Raw genomic sequence first — 15790 nt, forward strand, 5'->3', positions numbered from 1 at the left:
CCTCCAGTGTCCACAGCTGTCAGAACGCATGTGCATTTTCTTTTGTGAGAGTTCTCAACGTCCTTTTATATATTCCATAGATACAGAGTCTGCGTAGCTGATTGTACGGATTTAATCCACAGTTTGTACAGCTAGTGGGAAGGCTTTGGGTCCTCTTCCTTAGCCATGGTGCCCTGGTTTCAGTTGGGTTTGATCTCCACCTCTGCATGTGGGTCGTCTTAGAGGGCTCCCTGGCTTGGGTCCTTTTCCGTAGCTCCCCAAGTCAGGCACATAAAGGGACTCCCCTGGCTGGAGTCCTTCCCTTGTTTCCCGAGTCAAGAGCTTGAAGGGCCAGTGTCTCTATTGTTCAGCTACTGGTGTTGGCATGTAGCGAGAGAGATGCTACGGTGATGGCTCCATCCCCTACACATGACTGAGCTTGTTGCGTTCCCTCAGTGGCTGGTTTTCCTCCACAGGCTTTTCCCACCACAATCTCCTCACCTCCCCTCGGGCTGTCTCCCCACAGTCAACAGAAATCCGCGCCCTGGGATTGCTCTACAATCCCTGCGCTCCAGCTCCCAGCCACTGTGCCTTCTAGGGGTCCTGTCTGGGGTGTGTATGGCTGCAGCAAGTCTGTGCGATTCTCATTCCATTTAGACTGTCACAGATCAGCTGCTTCACTCTCAGCATCAAATGTTTCTCCTCTGACACAAAGAGTTACCCCGATGTGAGGGTCAGACCCTTGCTTCAGTTCCCCCACCCACTGAGGGCAGGTCCAGTCCTGCTAACTCTCCTGACTCTCCTGTTTCCCCCTCCTTCCTTCATCCTGCTGAGTTTTGCGTGGCTCTGTGTATTCTTTCCCAGTGGCAGGCACTCCTGCCCGCTCTCAGCTGGTGTTCTGCACGTGCTTCTGTGTCTGAGGGTGTGTTCCTGATGTGTCCGTGGAGAGAGATGGACTCCACGTCCACCTACGCTTCCACCATCTTTTCTCCCCTTGGCTGGTTCTAACTGTTGCTTCCTGACCTGCATACAGGTTTCTTAGGAGACAGCAGAAGACAGGTAAGTGTTATGCCCAGTGTCCGAGTCCCCAAAACTGAGAGAATAAGACATCCACAGCAAAGCAAAAGCATAAAGGGGTTTACTGCTAGCTCGAGCCAGGGCTCCCGTCACATCCAACACAGTGGAGTAGAACAAGAGCCCGGAGCCCTGGATTACAGCAGTATTTATAGGTTTAGGACAAAGACAGGGAGTTGGCAAGGGCTTATTGGCTGTAGGAGGTTCCTGGTCTTTACTAATTGGCTAGATTTTTGGAGGCGTGGCCTTTCTTGGGAGAGGTTCATCCTCATCCTGATAGGCTTGAACCAGGCTACAGGGAGCATACTGATTGGCCAAGTCTTTGGTGTTGGCAGGAGGTGATCTCAGTTTCTCCTGGGCAGTGACTCATCCCTTCTGTGAAGGAGGTTTAGGCCTACCATGGCCCCTGAAGCCTGTCATGGCGCCGGCTAGGTCCTAACATTAAGGGGATTTGGTATTCCCATCTCTTTAATAATTTTCCACAGTTTGTTGTGGTCCACACAGTCAGAGGTTTATCATAGTCAATGAAGCAGAAGTAGATGTTTTTCTGGAACCCCCTTGCTTTATGAGCCAACGAATATTGGCAATTTGATCTCTGGTTCCTTTTCTACACCCAGCTTGTACATCTTGAAATTCTCGGTTCATGTAGTGCTGAAGCCTAGCTTGAAAGATTTTGAGCATAACCTTACTAGCTAGTGAACTGAGTGCAATTGTTTGGTAGTTTGAACATTTTTGTCATTGCCTTTCTTTGAGATTGGAATGAAAACTGATCTTTCCTGGTCCTTTACCCATTGCTCAGTTTTCCAAGTTTGCTGACATATTGAGTGCAGCACTTTAATAGCATCATCTTTTAAGATTTTAAATAGCTCAGCTGGAATTCCATCACCTCCTCTAGCTTTTGTTTGTTTGTTCTTTGCTTCTTATGTTTTTATTTTTATTAAAAAAATTAATTTATTTTAATTGGAGGGTAATTACAGTATTGTGATGGTTTTTGCCATACATCAACATGAATTGGCCATAGACATACATGTGTCCGCCCCATCCTGAATCCCCTTCCCACCTCCCCACCCTGTCCCTCTAGGTTGTCCCAGAGCGCCAGCTTTGGGTGCTCTGCTTCATGCATCAAACTTGCACTGGTCATCTGTTTTACATATGGTAATATATATGTTTCAACGCTATTCTCTCAAGTCCTCCCATCCTCGCCTTCTCCCACTGAGTCCAAAAGTCTGTTCTTTACCTCTCTCTCCTTTGTTGCCCTGCAGGTAGGATTGTTGGTACCATCTTTCTAAATTCCATATATATGTGTTAATATACCGTATTTGTCTTTCTCTTTCTGATGTACTTCACTCTGTATAATCGACTCCAGCTTCATCCACCTCATTAGAACTGACTCAGGTGCATTAGTTTTTATAACTGAGTAATATTCCATTGTGTATATGTACTACAGCTTCCTTATCCATTCATCTGCCAGTGGACATCTAGGTTGCGTCCATGTCCTGGCTATTAGAAACAGTGCCGCAGTGAACACTGGGGTACTTTCAGTTCTCGTTTCCTTGGGGCTTATGCCCAGCAGTGAGATTGCTGGGTTGCATGGCAATTCTATTCCTGGTTTTTGAGGAATCTCCACACTGCTCTCCACCAACAGTGTAAGAGGGTTCCCTTTTCTCCATATCCTCTACAGCGTTTATTGTTTGTAGACTTTTTGATGATGGCCATCCCGACCCATGTGAGATAATACCTCATTGTGTTTTTGATTTGCAGTTCTCTAATGATGAGAAACGTCAGGCATCTTTTCATGTGCTTACTAGCCATCTGTATGTCTTCTTGGAGAAACGTCTGTTTAGGTCTTTTGCCCACTTTTTGATTGGGTTTTTCATTTTTCCTTTATTGAGCTGCTAAATATATTTTGGAGATTAGTCCCGTGTCAGTTGTTTCATTTGCTATTGCTTTCTCCCATTCTGAGGGCTGTCTTTTCACCTTGTTTATAGCTTCCTTCATTGTGCAAAAGGTTTTACGTTTAATTAGGTCCCATTTGTTTATTTATTTTTTATTTGCATTACTCTGGGAGGTGAGTCAGAGTGTTCTGTTTTTGTCTAAGAGCTTTATAGTTTCTGGTCTTACATCTAGGTCTTTAATCCATTTTGAGTTTATTTTTGTGTGTGGTGTTAGCAACCATTCTAGTTCATTCTTCTAAACATAGCTGACCAATTTTCCCAGTTCCACTTGTTGAAGAGACTGTCTTTTCTCCATTGTATATTTTTGCTTCCTTTGTCAAAGATAAGGTGTCCATAGGTGTGGATTTATTTCCGAACTTTCTATTTTGTTCCATTGATCTGTATTTCTGTCTTTGTGCCAGTACTGTCTTGATGACTGTAGCTTTGTAGTATAGTCTGAAGTTGGGAAAGTTGATTCCGGTTCCATTCTTCTTTCTCAAGATTGCTTTGGCTATTTTGGATTTTTTGTAGCTCATACAAATTGTGAAATTATTGGTTTTAATTCTGTGAAAAATACCATTGGTAGTTTGATAGGGATTGCATTGAATCTATAGATTGCTTTGGATAGTATATTCATTTTCACTCTATTGATTCTTCCAAATCCAAGAACATGGTATTTTTCCATCTATTTGTGTTATCTTTGCTTTTTTTTCATCAGTGTTCTACAGTGTCTGTATGTCTAAATATTTTATTCTTTTCAATGCAGTGGTGAATGGGATTGTTTTCGTAATTTTTCTTTCTGTTTTCATTGTTGGTGTATAGGAATGCAAGGGATTTCTGTGTATTCATTTTATATCTTTTGAATTTACTACATTCATTGATTAGCTCTAGTTATTTTCTGTTGGCATCTTTGGGGTTTTCTATGTAAAGAATCACGTCATCTGCACACTGTGAGAGATTTACTTCTACTTTTCCATCCTGGATTCCTTTTACTTCTTTTTCTTCTCTGACTGCTGTGGCTAGGATTTCCAAAGCTATGTTGAAGAGCAGTAGTGAGATTGGGCACCCTTGTCTTGTCCCTGATTTTCGAGGAAATGCTTTCCAGTTTTAGCCGTTGAGGATAATGTTTGCTGTGGGTTTGTTGTATACAGCTTTTATTATCTTGAGGTATGTCCCTCTGTGCCTACTTTCTGGAGAATTTTTATCATAAATGAGTGTTGAATTTTGTAAAAGGCTTTCTCTGCATCTGTGGAAATAATCATATGGTTTTTATTCATCAATTTGTTGATATGGTATATCACATCGATTGATTTGTGAACATTGAAGAGTTCTTACATCCTTGGACTAAAGCCCACTTGATCATGATGTATGATCTTTTTAATATGTCATTGGATTCTGTTTGCCAGAATTTGTTGAGGATTTTTGCATCTATGTTCATCAGTGATATTGGCCTGTAGTATTCATTTTTTGTGTGTGGCATCTTTATCTGGTTTTGCTATCAGAGTGATTCATGTGGCCTTGTAGGATGAGTTTGGAAGTTTTCCTTCCTCTGCGATTTTCTGGAAGAGTTTGAGAAGGATAGGCATTAGCTCTTCTTGAAATTTTTGGTAGAATTCACCTGTGAAGCCATCTGGTCCTGGGCTTTTGTTTGTTGGAAGATTTTTTATTATAGTTCTGTTTTCCATGCTTGTGAATCTCTGTTTCTTCCTGGTTGAGTTTTGGAAGGGTATACTTTTCTAAGAATTTGTCCATCTCTTCCACGTTGTCCATTTTTTGGCCTGTAGTTGCTCAGAGTAGCTTATGTTTGTTTGTATTTGTGTGTTGTCTGTTGTAATCAATTTCTCCATTTTCATTTCTAGTTTTCTTGGTTTGACTCATCTCCCTCTTTTGTATCTTGGTGAGTTTGGCTAACGGTTTGTCTGTTTGGTTTATCTTCTCGATAGCTTTTTATTTATTTCTGCTGATTTTTATGATTTCTTTCCTTCTGCTGACTTTGGGGTTTTATTGTTCTTTTTCTCGTTTCTTTAGGGGTAAGGTTAGGTGGTTTGTTTGATTTTCTCTTGTTTCTTGAGCCAGGCTTGTATTGCTGTGAACCTCCCTCTTAGCACTGCTTTGCTGAGTCCATAGGCTTTGAGTGGTTGTGTTTTCATTGTCGTTTGTTCCTATGCATATTTTGACTTCCTTTTTCATTTCTTCAGTGATCTGTTGGTTATTCAGAAGCGTGTTGGTTAGCCTCCATATGTTTGTGTTTCCTTGTAGTTTTCTTTTCCTGTAGTTGATATCTAATCTTACAGTATTGTGATCAGAAAAAGTTCTTGAAATGATTTCAGTTTTTTTTAAACTCACCAATGCTTGATTTGTGGCCCAAGATGTGATCTATCCTGGAGAATGTTCCATGCACATTTGAGAAAAAAGTGAAATGCATTGTTTTGGGGTGAAATGCTCTGCAGATACCGATTAGGTCTGTGTGGCCCCAATGTATCACTTAAAGCTTGTTAATTTTCTGTCTGGACGATCTGTCCATTGGTGTGAGTGGGATATTAAAGTCCCCCAACATTTTTGTGTTACTGTCAGTTTCCCCTTTAATAGCTGTTAGAACTTGCCTTATGTATTGAGATGTTCCTATGTTGGGTGCATATATATTTATAATTGTTACACCTTTTTTCTTGGACTGACCCCTTGATCATTATGTAGTATCCTTTTTTGTCTCTTATAACAGTTTTTATTTTGAAGTATTTTATCTGATAAGAGTATTGCTACTCCAGCTTTCTTTGGGTCTCCATTTGGGTGAGCTATCTTTTCCACCCCCTCACTTTCAGTTCATATGTGTCCCTTGGTTTGGGGTGGGTCTCTTGTAGGCAGCGTCATATAGGGGTCTTGCTTTTGTATCCATTCGGCCAGTCTTTGTCTTTGGTTGGAGCATTTAACCTACTTATGTTTAAGGTAATTATTGATAAGCATGATCCCATTACCATTTACTTTATTGTTTTATAGACCTTTTCCATGTTTCCTGTCAAGAGAAAACCTTTTAGAAGTGCTGATTTGGTGGTGCTGAATTCTGTTAGCTTTTGCTTGTCTATAAAGCTTTTGATTTCTTCTTTAAATCTGACTGAGATCTTTGTTGAGTCAAGTAATCTTGGTTGCTTTTTCCTTTCATCAGTTAAATATAACCTGCCGTTTGTTTCTGGCCTGCAGAGTTCCTGTTGAAAGATCGATTGCTGTCCTTATGAGGATCCCCTTGTGTGTTATTTGTTCCTTTTCCCTTGCTACTTTTAACATTTATTCTTTGTGTTTAATTTTTGTTAGTTTGATTAATATGCGTCTTGGTGTGTTTCTCCTTGGGTTTATCCTGTATGAGACTCTGTTCTTGGAGTTGGGTGGCTATTTCCTTCCCCATTTTAGGTAAGTTTTTGACTGTTGTCTCCAGTACTTTATCATGCCCTTTCCTTTTATTGTCTTCTGGAATGCCTATGATTCAAATGTTGGGGCACTTAACATTGTCCCAGAGGTCTCTGAGGCTGTCCTCATTTCTTTCTAGTCTTTGCTCTTTTGCGCTGTTTCATTTATTTATACCGTTCTATCCGCCAGCTCACTTATCCTTTCTTCTGCCTCAATTACTAGACTGTTGGTTCCCTCCAGAGTGTTTCTCATCTCAGTTATTACATTGTTCATTCCTGATTGGCTGTTCTTTATTCCTTCTAGGTCCTTGTTAAACATTTCTTACGTCTTCTCAATCTATGTCTCTAGTCTGTTTACCTGTATCTCCATTTTGTTTTCAAGGTTTTGTATCATCTTTACTATCATGATTCTGAATTCTTTTTCAGGTAGACTCCCTGTTTCTTAATCTTTGGTTTGGTTTGGTGGTTTTTTCATATTCTTTCACCTGGTGGGTATTTCTTTGTCTTTTCATTTTATTTAGTGTGCTCTGTTTACAGTCTGCTTTCTGCAGGCTAGAGGGTCATCGTTCCTCTTAATTGTGGAGTCTGCTGCCAGTGGGTTGGGTTGGCCCAGTGGCTTGAGAAGGTCTCCTGGTTGGGGAACTTGTGTCTGTTTCCTGGTGAATGAAGCTGGATGTTGTCTCTCTGGAGGGCAGTGCAGTGTCCAGTAGTGAGTTTATGGGTTTGGTATACCTTTGGGCAGCCTTTTTTTTTTTTAATGTTCAGCATTGTGTTCTTGCTTTGCTGGAGGATTAGGGTGGGGCGTGCTTGCACTGGAGGTTGCTGGCTCTTGGATGGAGCTTGATCTCAGTGTAGTATGGAGGTTTGGGGATAGGCCCTTATCTTTTAATGTTCCCTGGGGTCAGGAGTTTTGTTATGGTCCAGAGTTCTGGAGTTGAGCCTCCTGCCTCTGGGTTTCGGTCCCCCCCTTTTACAGTAGCACCAAGACTTCGACCACACAGCACAGAAGATAAAACCACTAGGTTAATGGTGAAACAACCCTCCACAGCCAGAAACAAAGAGATTCACAGAGTTATACAGAGAAGAGAAGAGGGAGAAAGCAGATAGAGGTGATCAGGAGGAGAAAAGGGAGAGTCAAAAGGGAAGGGACCAGTCAAGCCAGTAATGAAATCCCCAAGTGAAAATAGACACTGAAAATTAGACTCTTAAAGATACAAAATTAATAACAAAAGCTCAAAAAGCAAAAATTAAAAAACTAAAGTAAAAATTAGACTCTCAAAAGTACAATATACAAAAAGCCAGAGTCAAACATAAAAATAAAGAATGTGGAATTTATTTTAAAAGTTTTTTTAAAGAAATATATAAGTAGGCTATTAAAAAAAAGTTAAAGGAGTACTAAAGAAGCATATTAGGACAATATGAGGGAAAAAAGAGCGAAGGAAGGGGAAAAAAGGGAAAAAAAGATAAAATAATAATAAGAAATTTAAAAACTAATAAATACTTTAAAAATAATAACAAGAAAAACCCATCTAGAAATGTCTCTGGGGCTGTTATGGGTAGCGTGGGGTCAGTTCAGTGCCAGACATTCCCTTGTTCCAGCTGGTACTTGTTCTCAAGTCTGCGGTTGCCCCTCAAATGTGCCATCACAGCTTAACTGCAGGCTTGGAATCCGTTGCACCTGCCAGCTCTGGAGCGGCTCCCCCTTCTTTTCATTGCAGGTCTCTCTTCAGTGTCCGGTTTCCGCCCTGACAGGAGAGGGTGAAAATGCCCACCAATTTGGGCTCGCTTGCTCAGCTGCGCTTTGGAGGGGGAGGGGCACTACAAACGAAACGCCACCGCTTGTGTGGGGAGCACTTGGCAGTGGGCGGACCACATGGGGGCTGCCACAGCCCACGCACCTCCCAAGCCCAAGCTGCTCAGGCTCCCGGGTGCACTGCGAGGGCACAGTCCCAGGTGGGCTGTGCATTTCCTCAGGGGAGCTGGGCTCAGGCTGTGACACTGCCGGCAGATGTGAACCATCCAGGATCCCAGGAGGACGCGGTTAGCGGTTGGCAGCCTGCTCAGTGCTTGGTGGGAAGTTCGCTCCCTGGGGCTGAGACTGCAGTGGTCCTTTGCCTCTCGCCTCTGGCTGCCCCGCCCCTGTCTCTGCCTCCAGGGAGAGCCACAAACAGCAGCTCCCCTTTGATATTTGCGAGGCTGCGACCCTTTGTTCTGTGAGTGCACCAGGGGTCACAGTGCGGCCTTAGAGCCTTCCCGAGGGAAAGGTCCTTTGTTTTTCTTTGTTTTGCTGGCCTTCCCTCGGTTTGGGTTTTCGCCATTCCCTCTGTGCTGCGTCACATTGGTCCCCTCATTGAGTCCTCATGGCGTTCAACCCTGGTCTTTTCCCTAAGGACCAACTGCAGCACGCACCTCTACGCCCAGCCCCACTCACTGGGCGGTTGCAAGCGTGGGAGCTGCTTCTTGGCTGGTAATTGCCTTTTGGCAGGATTTCTGTGGTGATTTTTAATGCTGCCTCTGAGATTCCAAAGCTCCCCACTGATCCCACCTATGAGAGGGTTTCCTGTTGTGTGGAAACTCCTCAACTCCCTCCCCAGGACGAGTCTCCGTCCGAAAATCCTTGGTCTCCCTTTTTGCCTTTATCCTTTGTGCTACGTAATTTCAGAGAAATTGGTATCTGGGCTCCTCTGCCCGCGTTCAGAAGCCGTTTAGTGGAAGTTGCTCCACGCGCAGATGATCTTTTGATGTATTTGTTGGGGAGAAGGTGGTCTCCCCCTCCTGTTCCTCTGCCATCTTGGAACTGCTACCCTCCTCTAGCTTTGTTTGTAGTGATGCTTCCTCAGGCCGACTTGACTTCACATTCCAAGATATCTGGCTCTACGTGAGTGACTACGCCATCGTGGTTTTCTGGGTCATTAACACCTTGTTGGTACAGTTCTGCTGTGTATTCTTGCTACCCCCTCTTAATCTCTTCTGCTTCTGTTAGGTCTTTAGCATTTCTGTCCTTTATTGTGCCCATCCTTGCATGAAATGTGCTCTTGATACCTCCGATTTTATTAATGAGATCCCTAGTCTTTCCCATGCTGTTATTTTCCTCTCTTTCTTTGCATCGTTCATTTAAGAATCTAGTAGGCAGATCTAATCCCCTGAATCTATTTGTCACCTCCACTGTATAATCAGAAGGGATTTAGGTAATACCTGAATGGTCTAGTGTTTTTCCCTACTTTCTTCAGTTTAAGCCTGAATTTTCCAGTAAGGAGCTTATGATGTGAGCTAGGTAAGAGCTAAAATTTAGTACTATTTCAGTAGGTAAACATTCTGTTACCTCCACCAACTTTGTTCATAGTAATGCTTCTTAAGACCCACTTGACTTCACACTCCAAGATGTCTGGCTCTGAGTGGCCACACCACTGTGGTCATCTGGGCCATAAAGACCTTTTCTGTATAGTTCTTCCGCATGTTCTTTCCACCCTTTCTTAATCTCTTCTGTTTCTGTTAAGTTGTTACTATAACATTTTATAGGAGGCAGTGACCAAAACATCCAAAAGAAAAAATAATGCCGAAAAGGAAAAGTTCAATTCAGTCACTCAGTTGTGTCCAACTCTTTGCAATCCCATGGACCGCAGCATGCCAGGCCTCCCTGTCCATCAACAACTCCCAGAGTTTACCCAAACTCATTGAGTTGGTGATGCCATCCAGCCATCTCATCCTCTGTCGTCCCCTTCTCCCCCTGCCGTCAATCTTTCCCAGCATCAGAGTCTTTTCAGATGCATCAGATCTTTGCATCAGATGGCCAAAGCACTGGAGTTTCAGCTTCAACATCAGTCCTTCCAGTGAACACTCAGAACTGATCTCCTTTAGGATGGACTGGTTGAATCTCTTTGCAGTCCAAGGAACTCTCAAGAGTCTTCTCCAACATCACAGTTCAAAAGCATCAATTCTTCGGTGCTCAGCTTTCTTTATAGTCCAACTCTCACATCCATACATGACTACTGGAAAAACCATAGCCTTGACTAGACGGACCTTTGTTGGCAAAGTAACGTCTGTGCTTTTTAATATGCTGTCTGCTGCTGTTAAGTCACTTCAATTATGTCCAACTCTATGTGACCCCATAGACGGCAGCCCACCAGGCTCTCCCGTCCCTGGGATTCTCCAGGCAAGAACACTGAAGTGGGTTGCCTTTTCCTTCTCCAATGCGTGAAAGTGAAGTCGCTCAGTTGTGTCTGACTCTTAGTGACCCCATGGACTGCAGCCTATTAGGCTTCTTCATCCATGGGATTTTCCAGGCAGGAGTACTGGAGTGGGGTGCCATTACCTTCTCCCAATATGCTGTCTAGGTTGGTCATAACTTTTCCTCCAAGGAGTAACAGTCTTTCAATTTCATGGCTGCAGTCACCATCTGCAGTGATTTTGGAGCCCCCGAAATAAAGTCTGACACTGTTTCCCCATCTATTTGCCAAAAAGTGATGGGACCGGATGCTATGATCTTCGTTTTCTGAATGTTGAGCTTTAAGCCAGCTTTTTCACTCTCCTCTCACTTTCATCAAAAGGCTCTTTAGTTCTTCACTTTCATCAAAAGGCTCTTTAGTTCTTCACTTTCTGCCATAAGGGTGATGTCATCTGCATATCTGAGGTGATTGATATTTCTCCCTGCAGTCTTGATCCAGCTTGTGCTTCTTCCAGCCCAGCATTTCTCATGATGTACTCTGCATATAAGTTAAATAAACAGTGTGACAGTATACAGCCTTGACGTAATCCTTTTCCGATTTGGAACCAGTCTGTTGTTCCATGTCTAGTTCTAACTGTTGCTTCCTGACCTGCATATAGGTTTCTCAAGAGGCAGGTCAGGTGGTCTGGTATTCCCATCTCTTTCAGAATTTTCCACAGTTTATTGTGATCCACACAGTCAAAGGCTTTGGCATAGTCACTAAAGCAGAAATAGATGTTTTTCTGGAACTCTCTTGCTTTTTTGATGATCCAGCGGATATTGACTATTTGATCTTGGTTCCTCTGCCTTTTCTAAAACCAGCTGGAACATCTGGAATTTCACGGTTCACATATTGCTGAAACCTGGCTTGGAGAATTTTGAGCATTACTTTACTAGCGTGTGAGGATGAGTGCAATTGTGTGGTAGTTTGAGCATTCTTTGGCATTGCCTTTCTTCAATTTAAGTCTCAATTTGGCAATAAGGAGTTCATGATCTGAGCCACAGTCAGCTCTGTCTTGGGTGGCCCTACACGGCATGGCTTGGTTTCATTGAGTTAGACAAGACTGTGGTCCATGTGATCGGATTGGCTAGTTGTCTGTGATTGTGGTTTCAGTCTGTCTGCCCTCTGATGTCCTCTCAGCGTCTTCCGTCTTTCTGCCGTCTTACTGGGATTTCTCTTAACGTTGGACGTGGGGTAGCTCCTCGGCCACTCCAGCGCTGTGCAGCCACCGCTTGCTGCAAGTAGTTGTCTGAAAAACCAGTGGTTGTCTGGGATTTACCTACTAAAATACTACTAAATTTTAGCTCTTATCTACTTTCACAGTTACTTTATCAAGTCAGAAATAGCACTAATCTTATAGCAGTACCGGCTACTGAACTTCAACAATATCCTGTCTTGTTGGCAGAAAGGGAATGGTTCAATCCAATTTTCTTAAGCTCTTATGAGCTTTCACTGCTTAAAGACAAGTTAATTACACATTGAGCCCAGGAAGATCTTCCCTCACCAGTATATATAAATTCTGTTAAAAATTTCACTTTCCTTTTCCAATTCTTACTCAGTGAGCTTCTCAGAATAGAGAACTTGACTGTGAAGGTAAGGGGTGGGAAAATGCAAAGATGTGTTCCAGGTAGACTTGCTTGTGTAAAAAGATAACGAAATTGGAGACTTTAAAGCGACCTGATCCTGGCTTCTAGGACAGACGCCTCCCCTTTGCTCCCACAGTGTTGCTGGAGTCTCACCTGCATGTTCTCTTTCTCCTCCCTCTGCTGCTGTGTCATACACAGTATCCTCCCTGTCTTCAGGACTCCTTGAGTGTCTAAGTTTGGAAAACACTGAAGAAAGCCCATTACTACTTTCACCTCCACTCTCTTCCTTTCTTACACATAAGGAGCTAGAGATCTCAGTTTCTAGATTTTTATATAAACATTTTAAAGAAAACCGTCTCATGGAAACCAGTGTTTTCAAGAATTCAAGGGTATCCTTAAAGTGCCCCCAAATTATTTTACACATTTCTTATTTTACCCTTTTCTCCTTAGGTACCAACAGTTAAAATGATTTATGAATTATTTCTTATATAAATTACTGTTTTCTCCTTTTGCTTAGCTTAAAAAAAGATTGGACAGTTACTTTGTACTTTGTGAGAGAATTTCCCTTGTATTTATATTGTTTTTGTGTCATAGGAAGGAAAATCCCCTCGGCAGTGTCTGAAGGAAGGAAACTGCAAAGCTTTGAAATACTCATTTTTTGAGTGTAAAAGATCAATGGTAAGTGGCTAAAGATTTTTAAAAGCTTATGCTCAAAATCAGCTCTGTAGAGTTAAATATGTGAGTGACTTAGTAATTATAAATAGGTTGCAGTGATGTCACTTGGAAAAAAAGATGTATATTTTCTCACCCAGTGAATTAATGTGAGGTTCATGGAAACCCACAGCTGATGGTTCTATTATGCTGACCACAGTAGCTGAACTTCATGAATTTCTAAAAAAGAGTTAAGACCATGGTCTTGGCAAGTATAAATGGGAGAGTTGATGTTGGTCACTGTATTTGGGCCATTTGGCGATTGCACAGCCATAATGTGGGGTCTAAAGGGTGCACTGTGCCTTACATGTTGATGTGATTGGAAGGAATGTTGGCATCTGTGTCTGAATCTGTAGTGATGGACTGTGGAGAGACAGCTTGAAGGACATTACAAATCTCATGGTTTCTACTCTAGTGTTCTTTGATTCAAAGATTCACAAAGGTCTTTGGAATAGAAACTAGGAGCTTTGTGTTTGTGAAAAGAAAATAAGAAATCACAAAAAATGAACATCCCTTTAAAAACAGCAGTAACTTTAACTTGAACATGCTCTCGATTGGTCAGCAGCACTTAAATCCCTTTCCTTTTGTTGACAGGAGAAGCCGAGCATATAGGATATTATGATCTGGGAGGCCAGAGAAAAACTTTGCTAACTAATCAGATCCAGGGAGATGTGAAGTGAGATTAAAATTGGCAATGCTTTCTCAGGTGACACAGTTCTTTGCCATATTTTCCTGTCATTTAATGTAGGAAAAGAGGATTTTCTTGCCTTCTCCCACACAGTTTTGTTACCCTTGTAAAATGGAAGCCTTTAGACCTTTCAAGAGTGTTAAATCATGTTTATATAATTGAGAAGTCATAAAGAACAGTTAGTGTAGGAGGCGATGAGGTGTCCTTATTAATCACAATGACTGGATTTGTAATAAACTCCCTGTTAATTCCCATCCTGAAGCTCAGGTTTTGATCTCCAAAGAACATTAAGAAATCAGAACATATAAAACTTTTCCACAGTTTTATCTGCCTTCTGCAGACATTTGTAATAATCTTGAGTAAAAAGTTAGCATGCTTCTGACCATTTCTAAATATCAGTATGAGGCAGAACTTCACTCACACTTTGACTCTAGAAAGAGCAGTATTGGGAACTTTATAGCAGATTTAAGAGATCCTTGCAACCTTTCTTCAAGACTAGGACTCACTGTTAGTCCTCCAGTGTGAGGAACTAAGTGTTCCAACTTCAGTTGGCCAAAACCTGAAATAAAATGATTTAAATTGTGCTGGTAATTTTGCTTAATATTTCAAACAATGGGTATGTAACTCAGAGTGAAGGTAAAATGGTAAGTTTGAATTGGCTGTGCCCTCTTAATAATAGCCTCTCATCATCCTGATCATGATTCCCCTGTTTGAAGATTACTTGCTTTCTGAAAATGTGGCTCTTAGCTACTATATCTAATGCTCAGATGAGGAAATAGTGGTTTATCCCACACTGGCTGTGTTGTCCTCATTAATAGGGTTTAGCTCTAAACTAATTCCTTCCTCTGAGATTTCTGTGGAATGGTATTGACTGTGCAGTTTTGCCTTCTGTACTAACTAGGACCCTCCATCCTGTGGCATCACTTAAGAAGTGGCTGTACTGTGAGGCTTAAGTCAAAGAATATGCTGTTGACCTATGAGTAGTAATTAAAGGATTTGTAATCTCAAAATGGCTGTGTGTAACATATATTTCAAGGCTCTTTTCTCAGTTACTATTTAAAGATTCTAAAACACTTGAATATTAACCCAAATAAAGCTTAATTAGAAAATCGGCTTTGTTAGAAGTATAATGTATATTGAATGTACTCCAGAAAAACAGATGAATTTAAGTTGGACTCAAGAAGAAAATTCTTACTGTGACCGTAAATGGAACTTGTGTTTTTAAGGCCTTATTTTCCTCTTTGTTATTTATTTTTCCTCCCCCGAGCTGTGACAGTTTTTATTTATGCTGGAAGCTGGTTTATTCCTCTCATGTAGTGACACCTGTTACCAAAACTGTGTTTGATTATGGTGTCCAAAATATGATTTACTTGTGTATTTATTTTCAGTTGGATGCCAGATCAAGATTCAGGGGAAGAAAAGGATATTGATACTACTGTGTTGAAACCAAGATGAAAACAACAAAGGACTCTGGTCATTAATCCAGAGAAGCCAAAATAAGAAACATACTTTTTGTTACATCTGTTCAGGTGGACCAGTTTTTTCCTCCATGAAACAAGAAAATGGATGAGTTCTGGTTTTCAGTAGGTATAAATGATTCTCTTGCTCTAAGTTATTCTTAGAATAAAAATTTAATTGAATAGTTGTGAGCTGAGAACATAATAGATGTGTTTTAAGAATTTTTCTGAAGCACAGGGAATGGAAAGATTGTTAGTTTCTAGCTTGACTTCTCTACTAGATGACACAAATTTGTGCATCCTTTGTCAATACTGTGGAGGCCAGGGATGGGGCTGTGAAGATGAACATGCAGCCTGATGAGAAAATATCCATCTGGAAAGTTTAGGGTAAAACTTTCTTTTATTCAGATTGTACTATTCAGTTCTAAAATAAATTGTGTTTGACTGCTTGGTGAAGAAATGCTTCCCCTGCACTGATTGATTCAGTAACAACCTAGAAACGTTAACGCCACTCATTAGGCAAAGCTGGATCCACATCTGGGACTGTGCTGCCAGGCCTTCTGGCCTCCTCTCCTGAGTGTTTTTCTGTTTCCTGACCTCATTTTCAGGCTGGCCCTCTCTCCATAATGGGAAAGAGGCCAGTGTCCCCCCAAAGCACACATCCTTAAAGTCTGTGATCCCAAAAGAAGAAAGATAACCTCCTTTTCTGGGGTCCACTAATCAGATTCCACAAAAGGACTGTTGTCTTCTCTGGAACA

At 41.7% G+C, this 15790-nt stretch overlaps 1 protein-coding gene across 1 annotated transcript in view; it reads left to right on the forward strand.

Annotated features, from left to right (window-relative positions):
- Positions 1 to 15476, forward strand: part of COA5 (cytochrome c oxidase assembly factor 5) — a 31648-nt gene extending 16172 nt beyond the window's left edge. Inside the window, exons 2-3 of the mRNA XM_068984104.1 lie at positions 12771 to 12854; positions 14964 to 15476. Coding sequence (XP_068840205.1) covers positions 12771 to 12854; positions 14964 to 15005 — 126 coding nt within the window. The 3' untranslated portion in view covers positions 15006 to 15476. The remainder of the gene's footprint in view (positions 1 to 12770; positions 12855 to 14963) is intronic.
- Positions 15477 to 15790: the final 314 nt, after the last annotated feature.

This window comes from Capricornis sumatraensis, chromosome 1, assembly GCF_032405125.1.
Source record: "Capricornis sumatraensis isolate serow.1 chromosome 1, serow.2, whole genome shotgun sequence".
Lineage (NCBI taxonomy): Eukaryota > Metazoa > Chordata > Mammalia > Artiodactyla > Bovidae > Capricornis > Capricornis sumatraensis.